This window comes from Neovison vison, chromosome 1, assembly GCF_020171115.1.
Source record: "Neovison vison isolate M4711 chromosome 1, ASM_NN_V1, whole genome shotgun sequence".
NCBI lineage: Eukaryota > Metazoa > Chordata > Mammalia > Carnivora > Mustelidae > Neogale > Neogale vison.
In genome coordinates, this window is record NC_058091.1 from 198,258,218 (window position 1) to 198,285,641 (window position 27,424).

General features: G+C 36.2%; 1 protein-coding gene across 6 annotated transcripts in view; it reads left to right on the top strand.

Moving 5' to 3' along the window:
- Window positions 1-27,424, top strand: part of MCTP1 (multiple C2 and transmembrane domain containing 1) — a 348,502-nt gene that overhangs the window by 105,878 nt on the left and 215,200 nt on the right. For all 6 annotated transcript variants that reach the window (XM_044265398.1, XM_044265435.1, XM_044265407.1 and 3 more), the window contains exons 4-6: window positions 5,285-5,364; window positions 9,574-9,685; window positions 19,114-19,152. In XM_044265398.1, coding sequence (XP_044121333.1) covers window positions 5,285-5,364; window positions 9,574-9,685; window positions 19,114-19,152 — 231 coding nt within the window. The remainder of the gene's footprint in view (window positions 1-5,284; window positions 5,365-9,573; window positions 9,686-19,113; window positions 19,153-27,424) is intronic.

Consider the following 27,424-nt stretch of genomic DNA (forward strand, 5'->3'; position numbering starts at 1 on the left):
AAGAATCTAGGTGTTCAAGTGTCTTCCCTAAAGACTTTGATCCAGGACCTCAGAGGTAGAATCCCATCTTTTATATTTTTGAAACACAGTAGCTTATTCTGATGCACTGCTTGGGTAGGGAGCCACTTTTCTAGACTTTTAAATAGGAACAACGAAGTAATTGGAATGAAAATGTTTCCAGCCCTGAACTGAACAGCATCCAAACTAAATTATTCCAAAATTAGATGCTTATATTATCTTAGACATTTTATCTTATGTGGTTCAATGATACTTCCTAAATGCATGAATCAAGAATCTCAACTATTTTAGACAACAACATCAAAAAAGTCAACAGCAGGGCGCCTGGGTGGCTCAGTGGGTTAAGCCGCTGCCTTCGGCTCAGATCATGATCTCAGGGTCCTGGGATCAAGGCCTGCATCGGGCTCTCTGCTCAGTGGGGAGCCTGCTTCCTCCTCTCTCTCTGCCTGCCTCTCTGCCTGTTTGTGATCTCGCTCTGTCAAATAAATAAATAAAATCTTTAAAAAAAAAAAAAAGTCAACAGCAAAACAAAACAAGGAAATAAGCATGTGTGACCATACTTGCTTTTGGCTTATAGGCAAAGAACATAGGAAGCTACTGAATCTTGGGAAGATGGGATCTGTGGCCACATCTTCATTGTAATAATAATAACTACCATTTCTTGAGCACCATGCTGGGTGCCAGGCCTACTTTATCTCCTGTAAGCCTCACAATACCTGACAAGTAACTATCCTCATCCCCATTTTATAGGTGAGTGAGACTTAGAGAAACTCAGGGTTTCCAAAGTCCACCCAGCAATTATGGCACATAAGCGTCTTTATTCCACTAAAGTTGACTAATTGCTGTGGCCATGGTTAAATTTTATTTTCTTTGTTTTCTTTCTTCTTTGTTTTACAATGTCAATCCTATAATTCAGAGTTTAATTATTCTTGTATAGTGAATTTTGAAGCTTCCTGGACATGAAAATGAGTTATGGACATATTTGAGTAGAATCTTACATCTTGGGTTATACTATGTGATTTAGATCCTTCTCCATATCCTTTTTAAAAAAAAAAAAAAAGATTGTATTTATTTATTTGACAAAGAGAGAGAGATCACAAGTAGGCAGAGAGGCAGGCAGAGAGAGAGGGGGAAGCAGGCTCCCCACTGAGTAGAGATCCCAGTGTGGGGCTTGATCCCAGGACCCTGAGACCATGACCTGAGCCGAAGGCAGAGGCTTAACCCACTGAGCCACCCAGGTGCCCCCTTTTCCACATCCTATTCCCACTATGCCTCTTTATTCGAATGCTACTCTCTCTGATTGTCCTCCTAAGCATCTTCTGTAAATAGCACTTCCCATCACTACCATACCCTGAGATATTTTCCTCCATGACATTTACTACTACCTAACGTGCAATTGTTTATTGTCTATATCCCCCATTTGTAAGCCCCAAGAAATCAGAGACTTTGTCCCATTCACCGTCATATTCAGTGCCTAGAATACTATTTGGCACATTGTACATGCCGGCCAAATATTTCTCAAGTAACTGAATGAATAAATTTATGAATCTTTTGAGCTGGCAGTTAAAAACTCCACTGAAGTCTTAAGCACCTATGGGCATTTCAGTCATCCAAGCTAACAAAATCCCATTTGTGGGAGACAAGGTTTCTGTTACTTATATCCCAAAAACATCTTAGCTGGTGTGCTTCCAGATGCAATTTTTCTGGGATGACGATTGAATCAAGATGTTAAATAAATTCGTTGATTAGAATGAAGCACGCGTTGTTCTAAACTTGCATGAGAATGAAAAGAGTTGTTAACTGAGCCCAAGCAACTTTTATCTAATGTTTCCTAAGGATTCCTCTTCTCCCAGGGGAGGTTCCATGAAAGCAAGGATCCCATCAAAACTGTTTAGGTATGAATTCAAAGGCCTTCACTCACAGTGGGTGGCTAAGTCATGCTTGTTAAATTTCAATATGTTCTGTTCTGAACAAAACATCCCACACAATAGAATCTGAATCTGACCTCTTCTAAGTGCTGAGTTCTGGGGGGAAGTAACATAAACTTTTCCAAGCTTTGGGTTCCTCATCTGAAAAATGGACATGATACCCTGTTCACTGAGTTGTGTAAGACATAAATTTTTAAATCTCCGTAACGGGGGCACCTGGGTGGCTCAGTTGATTAAGTGTCTGCCTTCAGCTCGCGTCATGATCGTAGGGTCCTGGGATGGAGTCCCACATCAGTTGGGGGGGGGGAGTCCTTGTTCAGTGGGGAGCCTGCTTCTCCCTCTGCCTGCCGCTCCCCCTGCTTGTGTTCTCACTCTCTCTCTGACTAGTAAGTAAATAAAATCTTGAAAAAAAAAAATTCCACAACATGTTTAACAAAGAGCAGTGCCTAACAGGATAGCAAATATTGAATAAACATTAATCAGTGTTAATTGTGCGTGTTCTTATTGCAGTGGGAGTATGTTTCCCTATTTTATCTCTTCTCTGTGCTCTGTATTTCTGAAACTCCCCCTACAGCGATGCTCCTTCTGACAAGCAGTTTATGGAGCTTAGAACCAAGTAGCATAGCTAATAACTTCATTAATGAATGGATTCTGGTGGTTCCGTTCTTTCCCATATGTATGCCCTTGCTAGGTAATAAGAGAACTTAAGGAAGCACCTAGCATTATTGCTGTGAGAAAGACTTTCACCATGAGAGTAAAGAGAGTTTGAATATCCCGTCACTTGGCTGGGCTGTCTCTTCTAGTCAAGGCACTGGATTCTCAGCTCTCCACTTCACTGTCTCCAGACTACTCCAGACTTCATGTCTGGATGTAGCCCAGATGGTCTCATTGATTATCACTAGGGTCCCCAAGACTTTAACCTTTAGGGTGGTACGGTTAGAAGAGGTTGTATAAGAGGAATATATTTAATTGTTAGTGTAATTTTTTTGTTGTAAAATACCCTTCTGCAGCCACTTGCAAATACTGACGTGTCCTTTGCCTGTGATGTTGTAATATATTCACGTGATACGCCACTGAGCCGATGACTGGAGCTCAGAAGTGCAATTGATCAAGGAGAATATTTATTACAAGAGAACTGTGCTGTCTATAACAAATGTACTCCTGAAAGGTTGCGTGTAAATCAAATGACTATAAATTGAATAATTTAGAAGACATTAGGGGAACTTATCACTTAAATAAATCCCCTTGGGGCTCTTCCAATTTAAGAATCCTTTTGTAATGCAAAGTGTTTATCTTTCTGTTAATATATCAATTTTTTTACATAGTAAGTTTGCTTAACTCAAACTCTACTTATTCTAGAGAAAAAAAAAAAAACAATCATTCAGGGCTCTGTACATTCTGTTCCCTCTCCTTCAAACTTTCTAACTGTTGAGGTCAGTCATGCTGATTTGGGCTCAGGAATGCTAGGCTATGGATTCCAAAGACTTTCTATATGAAAAGGTCAGGAAGAGGGCGCCTGGGTGGCTCAGTGTGTTAAAGCCTCATGATCTCGGGGTCCTGGGATAGAGCCCCACATGGAGCCCCACATCAAGCCCCACATCAGGCTCTCTGCTCAGCAGGGAGCCTGTTTCCCCCTCTCTCTCTGCCTGCCTCCCTGCCTACTTGTGATCTCTGTCTGTCAAATAAATAAATAAACTCTTTAAAAAAAAAAAAAAAAGAAAGAAAAGGTCAGGAAGCACAGCCCCCAACTTTATGTCTTTTTTCCACCTTAAGTTTTCCCTGCTCTCTACTGTTATTTTTATTCTTTTCACACTCTGTTCTTTACAACCCTTACCACAATTTGTAATTATGTATCCCCTGTGCCCTTCCTTATTTAGCCTCTATCTCCCTCACTAAACTATAAGCCTCAACGGTGTCAGCTTTGCTCACCACTGCTGACACAGCGCCAAGCATATTATCTTGTACATCATTAATACTTGATCAATATTGGCAGAAGGGATGACTGAGTAAAGAAAATTAATCAATGGTTGGAAGTTAGCCAACTCTCATTTACTTAGAGTTTTTTGCACACGGCCCTAACTGACCTTGCCCTCAGCCGTCTTCTCCGGCCTTCTTTCCCTCTCCATCTTTCTCCGCGGTCTTCAACCGCACTGGCTTCTGGAGAACTCTGGAGTATGCTAATCAACTGCTCTTTCTTCTGCCTGGGAGTGATCTTCCCAAACTGGCTTAATCCTTCTCATTATTCCAGTCTCTTCGTGCATATTTCCTCCAAAAGGCCTTCCTGGACTTCCAGTCTAAAATAGCAGCTCCCAACACACCCCCTTAGACATGTGTGTCCACAGCACTCCTCACTGACCTGTATATATCTATTTGGGTTTTTTTTTTTTAAAGATTTTATTTATTCATTTGACAGAGAGAGATCACAAGTAGGCAGAGAGAGGGGGGGAAACAGGCTCCCTGCTGAGCAGAGAGCCCGATGCGGGACTCAATCCCAGGACCCTGAGATCATGACCTGAGCCGAAGGCAGGGGCTTAACCCACTGAGCCACCCAGGCGCCCTCTATTTGGGTTTTAATGAACCATCTCAGCTCCTAAATGCAGGTCCCAAGAGATCAGGGACACTGCTTTCTTATTCACCCTATTCATCATAGGATGAATAAGAAATGTGAAAGGCATAGAGAAGATACTGGATAAATAGTTTTGTAAGAAGGAAGAAGTAGCATTCTCTCTTTTCCTTTCTGTTTGTTGTTGGTAGTTTTGTTAATATTATTTCCTAGCCTTGCTTGTGATGATAAAAACTTAATTTGACTTAACCTTAATATAACTTTACAAACTGCTTTAATAACATCTCAATTTTTACTTATTTGTATATTTAAAACAGCATTTTCCTATAATAACAGAGAATTTATCTTCAGTAACCTGAAAAATACAGAGATTAGAATTATATTCTCATCACCAGTAACCCACTAGAGAAGACATATTTGTTGACTTTCATACCAACTTAGTTTTCCTTTCAGTAATGCTAATAATATGGGGAACTATTCTAAGCCTGTATTCCTCAGATTTTTGATGATTTGCTATATTTATTTGATTTTGTTTTTCATCTTCTGTAAAGTTCTATTTGATGTAAAACAGCAATTTTAAGTACAAAGTTAAAGGTAGTTTCCTTTGTATGTTTTGCAAGACCCTAACATTTCAAACAAAGTGATTTTTAAAAATATTAAGAAGTTTCATTGGTTTTGGTGACATAGACAACCAGTATTTTATAATCAAGATATTTTCATTTAAAGCTTATATAGAATTATTTCTAATAATTGCCTTGTCTCTTTGGCTTCTTAGGTATTTGACTATGATTTTGGACTACAGGATGACTTTATGGGCTCGGCGTTTCTGGATCTCACACAATTGGAGTTGAACAGGTAACTTTGAACCTTTATAATATTGCTACATCTTGTTGGGAAGCTAGGCCTGTGTAATAGAAAATGTCAGCAGATCCGTTATCTAGTCACTGTTCTCTCCTTTGTTGTTGTGAGCCTTCATGCTAGCCAGTCTTTTTCAAGTTCATCTTTCTTATCTACCCAGTGGAAATACTAGTATCTTCCTTGATTCTCTCATTCAACAACCATTATTCAGGAGAAAAATTCTTGGACACCTGCTTTGTCTCCCAACAATAAAGATAAAAGACACATCCCTTACTTTTCACACAACTGGTATGGGTGTAGTGGGACGTAAAGCAGATTATCCATGTTATTCAAAATTATTAATTTAAGAATCAGGCCACCGTAGAAATAAAATGTGTACCTTGCTTCAAAACCAGCCACTCCCTTATCACCTGAGCCCACGTACACTCTAATTTTGCTATCACTGATAATCCTAGGTTATCTAAGAGTGCCTCAAACATGAAGGAAGATTAGTTGTATCTTCTCAGATTAGTTCATCATTGCTTGACTATTTGTAAAGTTATATAATTATTACTAATACTAGTCATTCCTCTTACCTAATTATGGGCTTATGGGTTTTTTTAAAGATTTTATTTATTTATTTATTTGACAGACAGAGATCACAGGCAGGCAGAGAGGCAGAAAACAGGCTTCTTGCCGAGCAGAGAGCCCAATGCGGGGCTCGATCCCAGGACCCTGGGATCATGACCTGAGCTGAAGGCAGAGGCTTCAACCCACTGAGCCACCTAGGCGACCCTGGGCTTATGTTTTTAAAAAATACATTTCAACTGGGAGCTTTGAATTAATACTAGAAAGGGAAAAAATATGTCTTAAAAGGGTCAAGCAGTGCTGGGATAGATTGCATAGGAAGCTGTGAGATCTTTGATGGTTTTAAGATGTTTTAGTTGATTATGTACATCATGTGGCAGGACTCATGGAAAGCCAGAAAGCAGAGTAATAGACCGGATGGCTATTTTATATGTTAAAAGCAAATGAAATAGAAACAGTAGAATCCCCTTATCTATTACAGTCAACTACGTTTGAGCACACCGACAACTTGTTCTGACAAATGACTTCCAATAGTCATTTTTGTCATGGACTGGACAAAAGAGCAGACTTCTCTGTACCTCCTGCACGTCCTCCATTTCAACCTACAGCTTCCTGTGGGCTGAGCTAATGATAGGCATAGTGATTGCTGACTCCCCTCCCTCACCGCAGTGGAAGGACATGTGTTAGATGGTTTTTTATGTAGTCCATCATCATGAAAACTGAGTTCCAACTAGAATGGACTGTGGTGTTCTTTTATAAAGGCCACAGTTATTTTTTCTGTGTACTTCTGCTAAAGGATATGCAAATTGCTGGATTGAATTACAGATTCAACTCATAAATTTCCCTTGTTCTCTATTAAAGATAAATCACTGGTAAAAAATAACTTTAAATGGAAAAAATATGAGATGATTAAGAAAATAAAAAGAGATTATATATAAGCATTTTGTGTTTATTTTGACACATTACTTATTTTTTGTATTTAACCATTCCTTCCTCTCAAAACCACATAAACATCCTACTCTTTAAACAAAAAGTTCTAAACAAACTACTTTTTAAAATCACTAGCTGGTATATACCATTACATTCTATGTATAAATCAGTAGTCCCTGGGTGTAGATAAATGGATAATGGTAGTAGCCATATAAATACTTATCTTACTATATAATGCATTAAGGTTTTACATTAAAAGAAAATAATAGATAATCAGGGCGCCTGGGTGGCTCAGTTGGTTAAGCGACTGCCTTCTGTTCAAGTCAAGATCCTGGAGTCCCGGGATCGAGTCCCACATCGGGCTCCCAGCTCCATGGGGAGTCTACTTCTCCCTCTGACCTTCTCCCCTCTCAAGCTCTCTCTCTTTCTCAAATAAATAAATAAAATCTTAAAAAAAATAATAGATAATCATCATAAAACAATTGCAAATATTCTGAAATCTTTTATTGTGTAATCATTATAAAAATGTAATGAAGTTGTTTCTATTAAATTTATATGTAATCATTATAGGGAAATGAATCAAAATTGTAACCCCATATAAAAATATATATGTATGTATAATATGTACATATCTTCTATAATGCTTAACATGAATTTCTTAAGATAAAAGGAACAAATTGTCAAACCACAGTGATCAGTTGTAACTAAATTGATCATGAAGTAATTTGGATCACAACTATTATAACGTGTATTATCAGTCTAATTTTTCATGTTTCAGTTAAAACCTCTGATGTCAGAGAACTGTTCATTTTTTCTCATGACATTATCCCTTGACTTGGTAAAAATTAAGCATCATGTGAAAGAGTCTCCTAGTATTTCATCTTAGCAATAAAAAGTATCTGTGTTTCTCAATCCTGGTTGTATGGAAAAATCCCTCAAGAGCTTTACAAACAATATAAATTTCCAGATCCCACCCTTTATCTATAGAACACCAATGAATTCTGATGTGCCGACAGAATTGAAAGTTCTTATTTGGACCAGCTTTTCCCAACAAGCCCTCCCCAAAACTAGGCTCCAGCTGTATCATTTACTAATTATTAAGCTCCCTGAAGATAATGTTATCTTTGATCTTGACATCTGTTTTTTACCCAGAGCTTAGCATAGTGTGTGGTATTTCATATGTGCTTAATACATGTTTTGTGAATGAAAAGAACAAGTGACTGAATGAACAAGTAAGGGAACATGCCTAATTTGACAACATTTAAAGATTTAAGTTTGTATTGAATATTCCACAGTCCCTTAAGTTTACAGAGTGCATGAAGCCCTGTTTGCTTAACAAAATGAACCAAATCAAATTCTATATAACATATATGTATGTATATATCATATATACACATATACTATAAAACTTAACATGCATTTGTTAAAAGTGAAATATTTGTTTAACTGAAATATGGAAATAAGATATTACCTATCCATTGTCAGTTGAATGTGTGTTCTGTATTATTTTTGTAAAAGTGAATTTGGGTAATACCGAGTAATTCATAATCTCTTCCTCAGACATACATAATTCTAAAACTTTCTAAGTATGCGCTAACTCTGGATCCACTAACAATGGATTTCCTCATGTTTCTAAACCTAAAAATTGTTTAGACATAGGTTTAAACAGCCAAAATATATAGAAGCATTTTAAACAATGGAGTCTGTTAAAAACATTTTAAAAAATTATGTCTATGATGAATATTAGGCGAGTTATATTTTATCCTTTCCTTTTTTCCCATTCATCCATTCACTCTAAATCATGGAGTGGTCTGTAAATGACCCTCACTTACTTTTTGGTCTCAAATTTATAGAAAATAGTGGCTTTGCTTTCTGTGTGTTTAGAGATCCTTAAAAAAAAAAAAGAAAAAAAAAAAAGGACTTGTGGATTGCTCAATACTGTTATAGTTTCCCAGCCTTCTAGAACCCCAGGCAGGACTGAGACATCTGCAGTGAACCCAAGTATTTCCATTTGATCTACAGTTGATTGGATAAGTTAGTGATTTAATGATATTTCAACAGTAACAGAAGTTATACCGGAAAAGTAAAGAAAACAAAATTGGCTTTTTTTTTTAAATGATAAATTGTCTATCATATGATCTCCCTGATATGAGGAAATTGAGAGGCAACGTGAGGGGTTTGGGGAGTAGGAAAAGAATAAATGAAACAAGGTGGGATCGGGAGGGAGATAAACCATAAGAGACTCTTAATCTCACAAAACAAACTGAGGGTTGTGGGGGGGGTGGTTGGGTTATGGACATTGGGGAAGGTATGTGCTATGGTGAGTGCTGTGAAGTGTGTAAACCTGGCGATTCACAGACCTGTACCTCTGGAGCTAATAATACATTATATATCATTTTTTAAAAAGATTTTATTTATTTATTTGACAGAGAGAGAGATCACAAGTAGGCAGAGAGGCAGGCAGAGAGAGAGGGGGGAAGCAGGCTCTGTGCCGAGCAGAGAGCCCAATGCGGGGCTCGATCCCAGGACCCTGAGATCATGACCTGAGCCGAAGGCAGAGGCTTTAACCCACTGAGCCACTCAGGTGCCCCACATTATATATCAATTTTTAAAAATGCAAAATATTAATATAATAAATTGTCAATATAAAATATATTTTTGGCCTATCCATTTAATGACTGCTCACAATCTTAATATTTTATATCATAGGCCCACAGATGTGACCCTAACATTGAAAGATCCCCATTATCCTGACCATTACCTTGGAATCATTTTGCTCTCCGTCATCCTTACCCCTAAAGAAGGAGAACACAGGGATGTGGTAAGTTGCCCCACAGCCTTGTAGGAGTGCTTTCTTGTGCTCACTTGGTGAAATGTCATGGGTCTTCTTTGAACCCAGAGGTGATAATAAAGAGAAGCTGCGTATGAAAGTCGGGCCTGTTCTTTGTTTCCGTAAGTATCCTGGGTATTCCTTAGTCCCTGCATTTTACATCTTTTTCGACTCAAATTTCCTGTTCTGTGCTCCAGATCGGAACCTCTTATTGTAAATAAGGGACATGTTTGCAATTTTTATTATAATTTCATTTCCCAATTTCAGACATGTTACATTGTAGGCAAATGGTAGCATTCATTCAGGGAATACATTTGCTACTGAATTGAATATTTGGAATTCCACACTGAGGTATCCAGACTCTACTGTTTTGACCGTATTGTCTGGTGTACCATAACAAAGAAAAATGAGGTGAAATTATAATAGAGTTTCTGCATTCTGGTATTTGTTTGCTGAATGATAAGTGAATACGTTTCATCTTCTTGATGGGTTTCCATGTCGGTGTTACACATTTTCCAGCACTGGCTGTCTGTACTTCCTTGCACACCATGCTGCTGTGAGAAACTGACAAGGGATACAGAGGCGCCAATTACTCCAGCATGTTAAGTGACATTAAAAAATATCAGGTTCAACCGGCACGGGTATGCTTGCCAGTGCACTTCCTGCCACAATTTACTGGAGATTATCTGTTAGACTCCATGCACTTTCGTGTACTGGGAGCTGCTCCCACTAGTTTTGGTTAGAACACATTTGAGGAGTAAACATAATTTTTTTGGCAAGTCCAAGTACCCTATTTCAACAATGTGTGTATTGTTGTCTTAAACTGATGCATGATTAAAGTCAGTGTGTGTCGTCTGCCGGGAAGGTGTTATTGACATTCTCCCCTAGGTTGTAGATTAAAAGAGTGAATCCCAACTTCAAATTTGGAATTGTTTTAAACTCATTGAAAAATTCACCCTTTCAACAAATATTTTTCTCTATCCTTTCCAAAAATTAAGCAATCAGCACATATATTCATAAACTGTATTTATTAAGTATGGCTTAAGTATCCATACTTAATTCAGTGAGGTATAAATTTCTCTTTTTTTAACAAGTACTACCAAAACCTATGTGAGAACTTAGCACCATAAACAAAATGCATGTGAGTGTGCATATGCACAGGCCCACATGTGCCAATGGAAGGGTAGGTAAGGAAGCTTTTTTACAGATAATATTTAGAAATGGAAGCCCATCCTTGTAGAAGTCACCAATCCAGAATATATTCTACAGCACAAGGAATAAGTACAGCACAATACATCACCCAGGACAGGCCAAGGAGTATATCCTAGCTGGCTAATCCACACATAAGAATAAATTGTGTTTATTCATATTTTATTGAATTTTATTGTTTATTGCTTAATCTAAATAATCCTAGTATTGGCCAAAGCCTACTGTAAGCCAGGTTCTATGCAATTCCCTTGTGAGACTATAGAACTTCTATCCAGTGGAGAACTTAGGGATAAAATAATTACTGAAGGAAATGTATAGTGACGACTGTTTTGAGTTCAGTGAAAGAGAGGTGTGTGTTGCTGTTAAGATAATACAATAGAATTTGGTCTAGTTAGGGGAACAGGCATTCTCTAAGGAAGTCAAATGGGACTTGAGGTCTGAAGTGTGAACAGGAGTTAATAAGACAAAAACCAGGGAAGGAGAGTATTCAAGCAGAGGAAACTGTGTGTGCAAAGATCCTGTGGCTAGAGAAAATAGGTCACACTCCAGGAACTGAAAAATTCCTGGAGCTTAGGAAAGGTGGAGGCAAAGGAGAGTGTGGGAGATCATGACATGTGATGACAGTGGAAAGGGGATACCCAGACTGTGTAGGGACGGTAGGCCATGTTAAGGTTTGTTGTCATTCCCTGAAGAGCAAGGGGGAGTCTATAAATCAGAAGTGGCATAATCATTTTCACCTTTTGAAAATACCTGTGTAGCTACATTGTGGAAAACAGATGAAAGGGTGAGAATGGATACATTGAGATCAGTTAGGACCAACTATTGCCAAAATCCTGCTGGAAGATGATAGAGGTTTGGATTAGGATTGTTCGAGGTAGAGATGGAAAGAAATCAGCAGGTTTATGTATAAGAGGAAAAATCAACAAAACTTAGGGACAGAATCTTATTTTGAGATTCTTTGCTCTTTTAATGAAGAACAGCACTTTATAAATGAAAATACCTAAGTGCCTGAGGTCTTATGTCTCCCAAACCATCCCAACTGGCAACATGACTGTAAAGTAGAAGGATATGGTGGCTGGTATAGTTATTTGGGTGATTTGGTGATGGAGGGACTGTTGAATTTTTGCAGAAAAGGGATATTTATTAAGTGCTCTAACATCAAACTGAGGCTTGAGAGATCAGGTTAGGACCAAGATGAAGCTGCTAAGTTGTCCTGAATTGCACGGAAATGAGTCGTCAGATTATTAGCACAGGCAAAGTGGTTCCCAGCATTATTTGTCCTTTAACAATTCCTGTAAAAATCTTTCAATCTCCACAGTTGCTCAAATTTACTATTTCAACACAATGTCTTTCTAATTAGAAAAACATCCTTTAAAAGTATTACAGTGCCTGATTAATGACTATCAGTGATTTATCAAACATGAATAGGAAGAAAACAGGTGGGTTATATGAAACAGTTGCTCATCAAAAATCTGGTATTGTTCATCTTTTCTTCCTTTTCTGTTTTCCTCATCGTCTCTCTCCAGCCCCATTTACCCTTAAAACAAAGAGTTCTTCCTGAAATCTTCATGCTGTTTTCTTGATTCAAATCCCTTTGACTGCTCAGCTTTTTGAAAGAAAAGCCTTTACTGACAAGTATTTTTTCATTCACTGCTTTACTTCGCGCCCTCCCCCTTCAGAGTCCCAAACAGCACTGAATTCATCCCTCCGTGGCAACTGAAAAAGGATGTCTTCTTCCCCCAACCCCGGCACTAGCCTTGACTTTCACCTGGCTTCTCTCTTCTTCACCAGAGAAGCAAGTAGCTTAGTGAGGACTCAGTGCCTCAGAAAAGCACAACAGCTGAAGCATAAACCAGAGCCAGCTTCTGGCTGGTGACCATCCTGACCTCCAGTCACACGTGAGGAGTGGAGGAAGGGTGTCCAGTGTGGTGTCACTTGCTCCTCCTTGGGAATGTGATCAAGAGTGAGGAGCATGGGTCTGGTTGTGGAGAAGTGAACTGACTCACGTGAAGGGGAGAAAGCAGGAAAGATCCCCTACAGACATTCTCGTGGCATCCCCAGTATCCTGGCTAGTCTGATGTCCTAGATTTGAATCAGGGCTTCTAAGCATATGCTTACAGGATGAAAATTTCTAACAAAGACATAAATTCTCTTTTCTTTTCTTTTTATTCTATATAGCAGTTTTATAGCTATTTCATTCAAGTCTCTAAAACTTTGAACCAACACTAATTATGAGATTTTGAGACTGAACAAGGACCATTTGTTGGCTGAACAAGCATCAAAAAACATTGACTGATCATCTGTAAACATTGTGCCAGGTCCTATAATGTCCTCTTTATTCTTCTTCTAAGAATTCAGTGACCTGTGTTTATTTCTGTAACTCAATGGAAATTTCTGATGAGGGACTTTAAAGCTCTCCAATGAGCGTCGTGTGTTCCTCACTGGTAACCTCTGCCCCAGTCATACAAACTCCAGCAGAGCTCACCTTCTCTCTAGTCTAGGCTTTCTTCCCTGTCCCTTGTCCTACCTGACATACCTCACCTCACCCCCATCCTTTATCCTATCACTTCTGGTAAAAATTAATAAATATATATGTATAATATATATGTATGTAAATATATGTATGTAATATATCTACACACATATATAAATACATATAATTATATATATGTAAAATATTGCTTTTTATTACCTTTCTTTTGAGAACTGCTCTCAAAGCTAGTCCAGCTTTCTGTACCAGTGGTTGTTCAATGAGTTGCAGATGAATGTCTATGAGGATTTGAAGGGACACTTTAAAGATCCAGGGAAAGGTATTTTAATGGTTTTTTCTTCTTCTTCTCAGTATTCAAGCTCCTGAGATTGTCACAAACAATATTAAGTACTTATTTAATTTCCTTTTGAGTTCTTAAAATTAGTACATTAATGATCTTCTGCTTAAAATCGAATATGAAGATATTTGATGATGACAACGCATTAGAAGCATATCACTGTATTTTCTCCATTTTGTACCATGTCTAGTATTAGCTCCATATGTTTCCCTGGAATATATTTGAAACTTTTTAGTTAAAAACAATCAGGGATCCAATGTATCTTTCAATTAAATTTTTACATGTCTGAAATATAAAACACATTTCTGTCTTGAAAATGGTAGGTCGAACTTTCACAAATTATCCAGGGAACAAATCTTGTTTAGAAAAATTCAAATGCAGGCTAGCAATCAGTTACTAAAGTCTTCACAATTCCATTTAATATTAACATGATATATAGGAAAGGAATAGAGGATGATTTTTGCCTTGATCCTCACACACCAAAATTATGAGTTCTACTCTCGGGTTATTAGAACAGAAATAATCTATGTTAAGCTTTTGGGATTTAAGACTTAAGCCCAAGAACCACATGCTTATGCTTGTGCCTGTATTTACAAAGCTTTGCTAAATATTTTCTATGTGTTAAAATAGAGAATGGAAGGCACGACTTTCAAGAGCTAGTGGCCAAGTCTAACAATCAACTAGGCAATAGAACATTAATGTTAAAAAAATGCTATCGAAAGTAGGAATAAAATGGAAATACACAGTACTTAGCATCACAAAGTGCTCAAGTTTCTAAATCAGTTATCTTGTGAGTTGTGTTTGTTTTTTTTTTTTATGCACTCTTAATACTGACAATACATGCCATGAATAATGCAGTTGGAATGATTTCTCCTTGTGTTGATTGCCAGTTCTGGAAATCAGTAAAACTAAAGAAGGAGTTGAAAATCCCAGCAGCCTCCTGAATCTACGAAAGCCTCTAAAATATGCAATGTCTAATTATAGCAATTTAAGGAGTATAGTATGAGTAATAGCAATAGTATTTCAAAATTGCTTATACTAAAGTCTTCTCCATTGAGCTCATCATTGAGTCTTTAAAAAAAAAAATCTCAGATGTGAACGGATATATAGAGATAGATATTTTCTTAAGTTTCCAGCATTGTGTGTATGAGAAACCACAGCCTTCATGGGGGGCAGGGGCATGCTGTTGAGTTGCATGACACAGCTGTCATTTCTGTTTTGAATGCATGTCTTGTTTTTGAACCTACAAAAGTGTGTCGTGCATCCATGTGTGTCCTGTATATGGTATTTTGGTCTGATAGTGTGTTTGAGTTCTTTCTGGCTCTTTTTCTAGCAGAGTTCAATCCACAGCTTTCTTCATTGGAGAATTTGTGAAATAAAAGTGAGTTAATTTGTGTTGCACACTCTCTTAGATAATAACCTAGACCTACAAATTGCTTGGCTAAAGCTAAAAAAAAAAATAGAGGATTGTAAGAAACATATGAATTGACCCCATTTGGCCTTTAGCAAATTAAAAATATACTTTTTTCATGTTGGTTTATTTTGCAAATTTTTCTGAATTATTTCATAGCTAACGTTTTTTTAAAATCCACTTATAAAAATTTAATGTTTTATAATATGTCTATACAATAATATCTAGCTATTCTCTGATTATTGTATCTTTAGTAACCATGTATTACCTAAAAACTACTACAATAAAAAATAAAGCTAAAAAATGGATTGAGAATGTGGAATCTCATGAAAACATAATCAGCTCTACAGCTCTATCACAGGCCATATTTTTATACTACTTATTTCTTTCACTGGTTTCAAAGAAAGTTGAGCTACTAATGAAGAAGTCTGATTATCCTGTAATAATATTAGATAATGGTGCTTTCAAAAACAAATTCATATGTTTCTCAGCTGAAATTAAGATCGTAGAGCAAAAAGTAAATCTTATTTTTCTATAATTTGCTTTATCTCCTATCTTTAACATTCCCCAAACAATCTTTCTTCTCTAGCATCTCACAGATAGCAAAGGTGTTAGTAGTAATACTGTGTTTGTTAAATTCGCCTTTTTTTAAACTCTTCTACTGTTTCCAGTTTTATTGAATCTTTCTTAACCCAACCATCTAAAAAGAAAAAGAAACTTGTGAGGGGGATACTTAAACCCAATACTTAGCTGGTTGGCTTTGCTCAAGAAGCAGAAACCTTGTTATAAAATCTAGGGACCACTTTCTTTCACCATACTCTCAAAATGGATTTAAGACCTGACTGTAAGACCTGAAACGATAAAAATCCTTGAAGAGAACACAGGCAGTAATGTCTCTGACATCAGCCGTGGGAACATTTTTCTAGATATGTACACAAGAAACAACATGTGTTGATGAGAATGTGGAGAAGAAGGAACCCTCTTGCCCTGTTGGTGGGAATGCAAACTGCTGCAGCCATTATGGAAAACAATAAGGAAGTTTCTCCAAAAGTTAAAAATAGAACTACCCTATCATCCGGTAATTGCACTACTGGATATTTAACCCCCAAATACAAAAACACTCATTCAAAAGGATACATGCACCCCTTGTCTATAGCAGCATTATTTACAGTAGCCTAACTATGGAAGCAGTCTGAATGTCTATCAATTGATAAATGAATAAAGATGATGTGGTATATATATACACAGTGAAATATTATTCAGCCATATAAATGGATGAAATCTTGCCATTTGCAACAACACATTTAAAGCTAGAGAGTACAAAATGTTAAACAAAAGTAAGTCAGTCAAGAGAGAAACAAATAACATATAACCTCACTTCTATGTGGAATTTAAGAAACAACACAAATGGGCAAAGAAAAAAGAGAGAGAGACAAACCAAGAAACAGACTCTTAACTATAGAGAATAAACTTAATGGTTACCAGAGGGGAGCTGGGTGAAATATGGGAGGGGGATTAAAGAATACACTTGTCATGATGAGAAAAATAAATAAAATAATAATTTTAAAAATCTAGGGACATTTAGAGAGTCAGTGGATCTAATAATAGATTTCTAGAAACCAAATCGGGAAAATAACGGATTTATGCCCGTAACTGCCAGATCTTTCACATTTATGCTCTGGGAAATCATTGATTTTTTGTTTGTTTGTGTCAGTGTCTCAACTCTAAAAAATGATATCATGCAGCCTATTTGTAAAGCCAATTTTGAGAGACAGAAAAAAATACCAACCCTATAGTTAGTTTTACATCTTGAAGGTTTATTGCATGCAGTGGCTCTAAGTCAGGGAATGTGTTTTGTTTTTTGGTTTTTTTAAGATTTTATTTATTTATTTGACATACAGAGATCATAAGTAGGCAGAGACACAGGCAGAGAATGAGGAGGAAGCAGGCTCCCCACTGAGCAGAGAGCCCGATGTGGGGCTCGATCCCAGGACCCTGGGATCAGGACCTGAGCCGAAGGCAGAGGCTTTAACTGGCTGAGCCACCCAGGTGCCCCAGGGAATGTGGTTTTGAGCAGCAGTGGTGAATGTGTGTCATTCTGAGTAGTGTTGCCCTGAGATTCAACTCGTCCTCATGTTCTTAGCCCCTTCTTCATAGTATAGCATTTCCTACAGAATGGAATTTTAGGAGATTCTTAGGAACCAGATGGTGATGATAAATGGCCAAGAGCTAAGAGATTGGACTTTCTGACTTATCTTAATTGTTCTCACTTGATTTGATTCAAAACATTGCCTCTCGGAACTACCATTCTTTGTTCATTGACGCTCTGCTTTCTGAGAAAGTTGAGCATTTATTATCTTACATCTGCTGGTGGAGTTTCTGTGAATGGCATACCATGGAAGTATTTGGTTTCCAGTTGCTTTTCAGTGATCAGGGAGAAGGTGGTGATATTGGTGTTGATGCCGAGAAAAATAATTCACTTAAGATCAACAACGAACATTGATTACATGACCACTACGTGGCCCTCTCCACAACCCAATGTTGGTTCGGTTTTTTTTTTTTTTAATTAACATGTAATGTACTATTTGTCCCAGGGGTACAGGTCTGTGAATCATCAGGATTACACCCCAATGGTGGGTTTTGTTGCTTCAAAATAAATTGCACATTAGTGCTTAGAAAACATATAAAATGTTTCTATGAATAGTATTTGATAACAATGCCTTGCTGTTTCCTGGCTCCATTCAAAAAAAAAAAAATATATATATATATCAGGAATTATGGCAACCTTAGGAAATCTATCACTCTCCCATATTTTGGTCAATATTTAACACAGAAGATATACAGGAAAAATATAACTTATAAAACCACTATCTACAAAGAAGAGGAATGAATCCCATATCTTTGACAATTTTATGATTTTTCTCATTTCTTACCATAGAACTTCGTAATTCCATTGTCTTGGTTTAGGCCAAAAGTTGTCTTCTATGTGACTTAATCTTATATTAAAATCTTTTCTTTGTTGTATTTTTGTAATTTATGAGTAGTTTCTGAAATGGACCTGCCTTATAGTGAATTCTGCTGAAGGAGGTATGGTTCTTACAGGCACCAGTATGCTTCCTTGATGTACAAATATGACAAGCATTTCTATGAGCTATATTCTTTGCTCCAGACTCCCTATTCTCCACTTCATCGACCTTAAAGATAAGACAGGGTAAAGAGGTTAATCAGGAAGTTAATACCACAGTGTTCACGGAGAAAAATTTAAAACTGAAGAGTGAATAAAAGATCTTTGGATTTTTACGACTTACTTTGTGCAAGAGACCACTGATCTTGGGCACTCATTAAAGATTTCCATTAGCCTTAAATTAAACTTATAGCCATAATTACTTCTTACTATGAAACACACAGACAGAAAAAACTGATTTAAAGGACATGTTATGGCTGAACATTTAGCAAGAACATCGACTGATGCAACGTTTTTCACAACTGAAAGCATTTGTAGACCCCAATGTAGTTAAAGATTAACTGGAAGCAGAGCTAATGCTAGGATGCCACCAAAGCGACAGACTCTTGAACATGTTTGAAGAGAAAAATTACCTGGTAAAGTCATCGTACACTGTCAGCCTCCACCACCAAAGGGAACAATTGCCAATCATGAGACTCAATAGGGTTTGTTTTTTTTTTTCCCAACCAATAATTAAGATGTCTTAAAATTTCCATTCTATTTAAAAATACTATCTCATTTCTCTCTACAAAAGAATAAAGTGAACTCTCACCAGAAAGACTGCTTGAATGTTAAAGGTGCTTCTTCTAGCTGTGTGTGTGTGTGTGTCTGTGATAAACCAGTTTTGTCTTGTATACTCGTTGCTGGAAACTGCTGTTTAAATGTTAAGCTTCCTCTAGAAAACCACTGGCTGCCTTATTCTGTACTCGAGTGATAAGATAATGAAAATGCTTTATTTTGTTTACAGACAATGCTAATGAGGAAGAGCTGGAAAAGGTCAAGTAAGGTAATGGCTTAGCATGTGATCTTTCAGCTTTTCTTGTTGAGAAGAACTATCAGCTGCACTTCCAAATCTGTCTCACACCTCTTCAAATCGTACTACAGGATTTCATCACTCTTGTTATTTTTTTTTTCTCATAAACTTCAAGTAAATCATGTGATGCTTCTTAAGTAACTAGAAATCACACTGATCAACTCACTCATATCCACATCATCCTCTTGCTAATGCCTGGTCCCTTCTCAGCATCATTCTCAGCATCTGATTTCTGTTGTGTGTGCCACAGGGTCTAGAAAATGCCTTTGCTCCAGATCAGGAGTAAAATGGTTGGATTAGGGTAGAGACCACTCCAGAGAGAAGGAAGATTCATGTAACTCTCTGTCATTGTTCACTGAGAATGGAGTCTGAGGTTTTCTAAACTCAAAATCCCTCCAGTGCTACGTCTTTGGAGTCTGTACTGAGAAGAGTTGTCCATCGTGGCCTCTTCTCACTTCAAGAAATTAATGGCTCTTGGGAGTGAGAGGAGTTTGTGGTTCCTGTAACTTTCAAAGACCTGGCTCTTCTTATAACTTGTAAAATACATAAGATATAAACTAAGCATCTCATTTGTTCAGTGGCTGTACCACTCTTGGACAAAAATAAATACCAAGATGAAACTGACTTTTATATGCAAAGTCCTTGAAATAAAGGGATTTTATTTGTAAAGATCTGTTTAGTTCAAAATTCTATTTATAAGGTCACTATTCATTTTTAATAGCGGGTAATTTTTTTAGACCCTGGAACATGACAATCTTTTTTTTTCCCCATTCTGATTGAATCATGCTATTACTTAAATTTTTCTTTAATTTTGTCATTTTTAATAACTGTGAATTTAGAAAATACATCAAAATGTTTTTATATTTATGATAATTCTGAATTTTCTTTAACAAGTATTTCTTACTGTACAGTTTCCTCTTAATTCTTATAGTATTAATGACTGAAAGATAACTTGGCTCACAAAAAGGTCAGGGCCATTTTAAAAATCACCTTTACATTTTAATAAAGTGAAAAGCATCTATTAAAGAAAATTGCTGAGTATTTCTGACTTAGTATTCACTGTGTTTTTTATTGACCAAAATAAAGTTTCAAAGAGTCTTAAAAAGAAGTTTGCACTGTTCATGTTTGTATTACATGTTTTTCTTTGTAATTTACTTCAAAGTTAGTATTATCTGAAAAATATGAATTTTTTAAAAGTCATATAATTTGACTTTCCTCATTCTGTGTCTATGTTATGACAAATGTGTGTAAAAATGATGTAATACCTTAATATATATCAATATTTTTTCTTCCAGATGTAGTTAAGACATAATACTAGAGCAGGATATTATATAGTATTTAGTATTAATTAGTAAGAATGATCCATTTTATTGTACTATAAAAGAAAGAACAAATATAAAGATTCTTCTTTAAACACTTTAGTTCATATTTAAATTTAATTTTAAACAAACTAAATAAACATAAATCCACATCTTTTCCTTTGCTCAACAAAAAAATAAAATGAATAATAAATATGTGTTCAACACTATTTTTACATCTAAAGTTCTTGAAGTTTTAATTGACTATTAGTAATCTATTTGTACATTTAGACTGGTACATTTTTCTGGCTCACTGTTGAAGATACAGAATTCCCATATTGGGGAGGGTATGTGCTTTTGGGTAAATTGGAAGGGGAGATGAACCATGAGAGACTATGGACTCTGAAAAACAATCTGAGGGGTTTGAAGTGGCGGGGGGGGTGGGAGGTTGGGGTACCAGGTGGTGGGTGTTATAGAGGGCACAGCTTGCATGGAGCACTGGGTGTGGTGAAAAAATAATGAATACTGTTTTTCTGAAAATAAATAAATTGGAAAAAAAAAAAAAGATACAGAATTCCCTGTATCTAGCTCTGCACTTGTTGGGGTCCTTGGCAGATTATTTTTAGTTCGTATGGTAATATGTCTTTTGGGTTTTTAGCCTAAGGGAGTTTCAGTTGTATAAATTTTAATAGGGATATTGAATGCTGAGTAAAGGAAAATCGGCTCACTCCTTTGTTTTTTTTTTCTATGAGAACGTACTGAACATCTGGTAATTCATTCAAATCATCACTGTGCTCTGAAACATTTGCTATGTTCATCCATATTAGTATGATAAGAACAAAGTGTCAAATTCAAAATCTGGGGAAAGTTTGTAACTTCAATGACCATATAGTCCGCCATCCTTCACACACACCTTGAAACTGCTTCCCTAGTTCCATCCTCCAAGGATTAAAGGAGGAGGGATGATGTTCAAGCAAATTGTGCTTCTGGAGAAACTCAGGGATGAGTAACTATACTATGGAGCATTATGAACTACTATGTTACTATTTATGTATTCCTTTTCTAATTATTTCAACCTTCCCCTTAAATGTCCTTGTGTCTACATCTTTTTCTTCTATTTTTGGAAAAAAGATATTGTTTATTTGCATTACCTTTAAATATAGGTATTTTATATTTGATACAACTGTCCTCAAAGCCAAAGGTGAATTTTTCATATAAACAGGTCATTTTCATCTTTAGAATCTTGATTTATGAGAATGAGGTCTCCGCTTTTCTGTAGCAGGGCTTTGATATGAAGCCTGTCTGCGAGTACCATGTGATTATAAAGCCTGAGAATTATGAACTTCTGGCCAAGACTTAAACAAAGTCAGTTAACATTGCTAGATATTTAAAAAAAAATTGCTAGATATTCTCTCTAGGAATGAGTTTTCTTTTGTTTTCAGAAGTGACATAACCAAAGACAGGGAAAACTAAGTTGGCATAGTTATTTTTTTAATATGCACTTCTCCCCGGTATACAAGTGAATCAGCTCATGGGGTTTCCCATTACTTAAATATCTGTTCATCATTTTCATCATCTTGCCAGTGATCAATTTCCATGGAAATTATATTATTAGTGGCACTCTTACAATGCAGGATTGTATATACTATTGAAAACAAAGCTGAATAGCCAACTTGAGGGCAGGGTATTGTAACTGCTGTTCAAAACTGGCTTCCATATTATTTAGCATAATTATGTTACCATCTAAAGACAAGTAGGAAAAGAAATACACCTGCGTTTACCTCTGAGAAGCAAGACTAAATATTAAGATTAAATATTTGCTATATTTGAATGATATGTTAACCAGTAAATAATTATGAATTCCATCATATCTCCTCTTCTGGGGATGATAACATCCTTTAAAATTCTCCTTCTGGTTTTCCACAAACTTACTTTCTATGCTACACATCTGTAATCCTGCCTCACACTCAGCTGTTAAAGAAAAACGTTATTTTAAGAAGAAAGGGATCAATGTCTTCCTAAACTTGGGCAACCGAATAATTATCCTGGTCAAAGAGTTATACTTACATGACAAAATGCATTTTGGCAGAGAAATGGTAATGCTTTGAATTATTGCAATATTTTATTCTTTAGAAGAGGCTTATCATTGATAATTTATTCTAAGGTTAAATTATTCAACAAGAAACTTTCATGAGCTCAGAAGAGAAGATGTATATGTGTTTTATGAATAAATTTTGTGGGGTCAAACCAAAAATAGAAAATAATAATGAAAAAATTGCCTCTATAAGACAGACAGTAAGCAGAAATGATTTTACACTACATTGTGTGTGTGTGTGTGTGTGTTTGTGTGTGTGTGTTTTAATGGAGAAGAATTAGTTTATCGATGAGTGTGATAATAAACTTTTGCGCTTTCAATAAATCACTTCAATTACATGAGACATAGCCATTGTGATAATACAAAGATATACACACCGCAATTCATATTCTCAACAATAACAGTTTAGAAATGTTTTAAGAAGAGTTCATCCTTTGAATAATGTAATATGGACTATGTGATCATGTCTCATTAGCATATCTTCTGTTACTTGATGGCTTATTTTTTTAGTAATATATCTTTTTTATAAAGATTTTATTATAATCATTTAGCATAATTTTAATGAACTATAAAACACTTTATTCACTGGTGAATGAAGCAATTTTTAATAAGACTTTTGGCAAGGATATTGTTAATTTAAACTAGAGAACACTTTCAACTCTAAGTCTGCAGGGCGTAGTTAAAGCTGACACCTTGGATGACACATTAAAAATGCATCAGTGAAAACCTCTAAGTGCTTTAATTTAAGAAACGCCAGAGAAACAGATTAACGCATTTTTAAGTATCTCACACAGTCAGTCTGACATAGTGGGGAAAAAAAGTCATTATTTAATAATTATCAGGTTCTTTCTCCAAAGGCCTCGTATCCTGTTAATAAATAGATGATTTTTTAAAACTTGCAAAACATGCAAACTTTCTTGGTCATTGGCTCTCTCAACTGTGAGTCACCCAAAGGGCTTTTCTTTGGGGCCTTGTTTCAAATTATTATGCATATGTCTTGGAAAAAAATAGATGGTTTATGTATTTTCAAAGGAAATATGTAATTCCTTTAGAAATCCCTACCACTGCTTATACTCCCAGATCTGTATTATTTGGGAATGCTATCAAGACAACCTCATAATTAAGGCTTTTGAGATTCCAAAATGCAACCTCATAATTAATGCTCTTGAGATTCCAAAGGGTGCATAGCACAAGCATTTCTACTATAAAAGACTATTTTTACCTCAATCACTAAACTCCTAAAATTTGTAAGTTTTGTAAGTTTATTTAAAATAGAGATATCATCATGCCAGTAAAATATCTGATTATCCCACCAAATACACAGAGCCACAGTTAAGTTTTATGTGGCGATGACATTTTTTCTTGCTGTTTTGACAATATTTTCCCATAGGTATAAAATATCATACATTTTTACATATTAAAATTCATAACTCCGGGGATTGGCTGTAACAGTGGCTTTACATGTATGTGACCACTCTTGTTGAATTTTTAAAACGTTGTGGGTCTTTGAGGGAGCCAATCTGGGTGAGTTGGCACAGCAAAAGGACAACACGTAATCTTGGGCAGGGCATGGATGCCGTGACACCTGCGTGCTAGTTCTAAGATGGTTAATTGTGGGTCATTGGTTGATCGCCACACAGCTAACATGTGTTACCCAGCGAGCTGATAATTTCCCAAGATGCTTTCTGGACTAATCAAAGGGCAGGAACCAATACAACTTGGCTCCAGCATAATGGAGCTAAGGGTTGGTTTGCACCTCCTAATTAAAAAAAAATACATTTCTATATATAATATATATCAGATATCTCTAACTTATATATGTATATATATGGTGTATGTATATGTGTGTGTGTGTGTATATATATATATTTTTTTTTTCAATTGAATGCGACTGGGAGGGGATTTATTGGTTTTAAAGTGCCCAAAATATCCACAACAAAAATAAATCATTTTGTGAAGATTCCGCTTTCAAAGCCCTGGTTGACAGCAGTATACAGGCATGTATGTATGTGTTTATACACACACACATAGCAGATTTAAGTTAAAATTTCTAGGAAAATGAAAGACAAAGCAAGGCCAGCTTTCAGTTATAGGATGTGTCCTCTGGGGAGCTGAGATTGTCTCTCTTGTCAGAAATACTTAGATGGACAGTTGGAGTTACAGAGGGAATCATGTTTGTGTTTAATGAGTATAAATGATATGAACCCCAATTTGAGTAACTAGGAAAACAGCATTTCAGCGCAATTTCTACTTACTTCATGGCCCTGTTTTCAGTTACATGACGACCAATGGGCATATTCAACTTGATGAGAGAGTGTCTAAGAGCCGTAGCTTTGATAAACAGTGATTGCAGTCAGACCAGAGAAGTCTACAAAAATTATTTACTTATGGATTTACTTATTTTTAACCTTGTAAATGCCCAGAGAGTTATTGATGAAAGGAAATTGCATTCCTATTAAAATATGTTGTGGAATGTGAGTGCAACCTGGCTTGACTTCCACCCTTGAATCGGGCTTGAAATCTGTGGTGAGTGTTCAAGTATTGAAGAATCGCTGAATTATAATCGCTGAATTATAATAAGCAAAATGTTTAAAGGCCTGTACACATTAAGGCTGATTAAAAAAAACACTATTAATTGAAGTTTAGTGGCTAATCTTTGTTCATCTGATGACAAAGTCCCTAAAGGTTTTTATTATTTATTTAAATACAAGGCTGAAAACAGCATCATATTCATTTTGTTAGGAAAGAAGTTAACTGTCCTTTTGTTTTATTTCTCTAGGGAAAAAAGTGTATCTTTTAGATTTTTAAATTTAAAATCTTGTTATTTTTTAGATTCATAGTGGGATTTTTGATCTTTGAGGATAAATGTTCTTAGTGTTTTAGAGGCAAAAAATGGATTTAAATTAGGTATTACCAGTGGATCTTGTTACTTTCATAAATTCAAAGCCTCAGCAGAAATAGTCAGCAATTCATTATTCAGGATAACTTCAGTAATTTTCCTTTATTAACTTGATGCCTCTGGTTTTTTTGTGTGTTTGGCTTCCTTTTGCTCTTCCTTTATAATTTCAGCACTTTTAAAATGGTACTTTCCCTCAGTTATCAACTTCTTGTCTCAGTGGAGACTGAAGCATAACTAAACTTCTCCAACATGATGAAAGACCAGTCTTCTCTGAAATTCACATTGGGCTTTTCTTGCCCTCATAATAAAATCACTTTTTTTTTAGAACTCTGTATCATAACGCCAGGTGTTTTGTTGTTGTTGTTCTTATTAGAAACTCTCATGAAAGGAAAGCCTTGCCGCGTCTGCTGTGGAGTTTATATTCATCAGGGCAATAGATGGCATAAGGGTCCAGAGGAAGATTAAGTTGTTCCATTTGAAATAAAGGCCTAAATTTACATGAGAATGCAGGTTGTAAAATGAAATATAAATTTTAGTTGATGAATAATGGCAGAAGTAATTAAACATGGCATGAAAAGCACAGCCTAGAGACTTCAGTGGATCCAAATGCAGCTAATATTTTTTTTAAGATTTTATTTATTTATTTGACAGATAGAAATCACAAGTAGGCAGAGAGGCAGGCAGAGAGAGAGGAGGAAGCAGGCTCCCTGCTGAACAGAGAGCCCGATGCGGGGCTCGATCCCAGAACCCTGAGATCATGACCTGAGCCGAAGGCAGAGGCTTAACCCACTGAGCCACCCAGGTTCCCCGGAGCTAATATTTTTGTTTCTCAAATTTTAACATAGAAACCTTAGTTCTAAATCTTGATCATTAAAATCCCCCCTCAACACACACACAGACAAAATTCATCAATCTCCTCTTGCTCTTTGCATACTACTCACAGAATTAAGTCATTAACCTCTGTATTCATCTGAGGAAGAATGGGGGGAGTATGGAATCGGTACAGTTTCAACATTAGTCACTTTAGACCACCTAACCTTTAAATGAATTAATAAGACTTTTAAATGTTTGGTGGTCATATTGTTTGTTATAACTGTCTTGAGTCTAAAGCCAATACTTTCACACCCTTTTAAGTTGCCTTAGTATTGCCTTAACACATTTTACATTGAGATAAAACTCACTGTTAGTTACATAACTTGTGTTATTGGCTCTGGGGAAATTACTTGTGTAAGGAGACTCCAAGATTTCAGTGTCTTTAATATGATACTCTTAAATTAAATTTCCCATGTGTTGCTAACCATGCTGCTTAATTACAAAAGAGTTGGAAATCAAAGGAAGGAGAGAATGGGCAATGCAAAAGGAAAAGCACATATCTATTGCAAAAGCTAGACTGAGATTTTTTTTAGTTAAACCATGTTCAGCATTGAAAAAGCCTGCAATCATTCCATCTAAGTTTCATGCCCCAATGTCCAAATGTAAATGTGTTTTTTAAGAGACTTGGTTTTTTGTTTGTTTTGTTTTGTTTTGTTAGATACTGATATGACAGTGTGCTAAGTGACAGATGAGAACCAAAGCAGTAAAAATGAATTATATCTTAGCAGTGACAGTAAAATGATGTCTTAAACTCCGGACTTTTTCCCAGTCACCTCTGACATTGCTACCTAACCAAATCCTATGCAGGGAGCTTGGACAACTGATATTAATTTTCTTAAGAAATAATTTTCATATTTAAAAAAAAACAGGCAGATTATATAGATGATCTCTGGCATAACTCTAGTTCTAAATTTATTCAACTTGCTGTACACCTTAAATATTTTAGTTCACTATTATTTTCTGGTATGACTTTTGGTATCATGTTTGGAAGGAATATCTGTGCCTAACCAAATGAAACTCCAAGTGACTGAAGTCAACAAATTATTTATTGAGCAATCTGCTATACAATAGGCATCATGT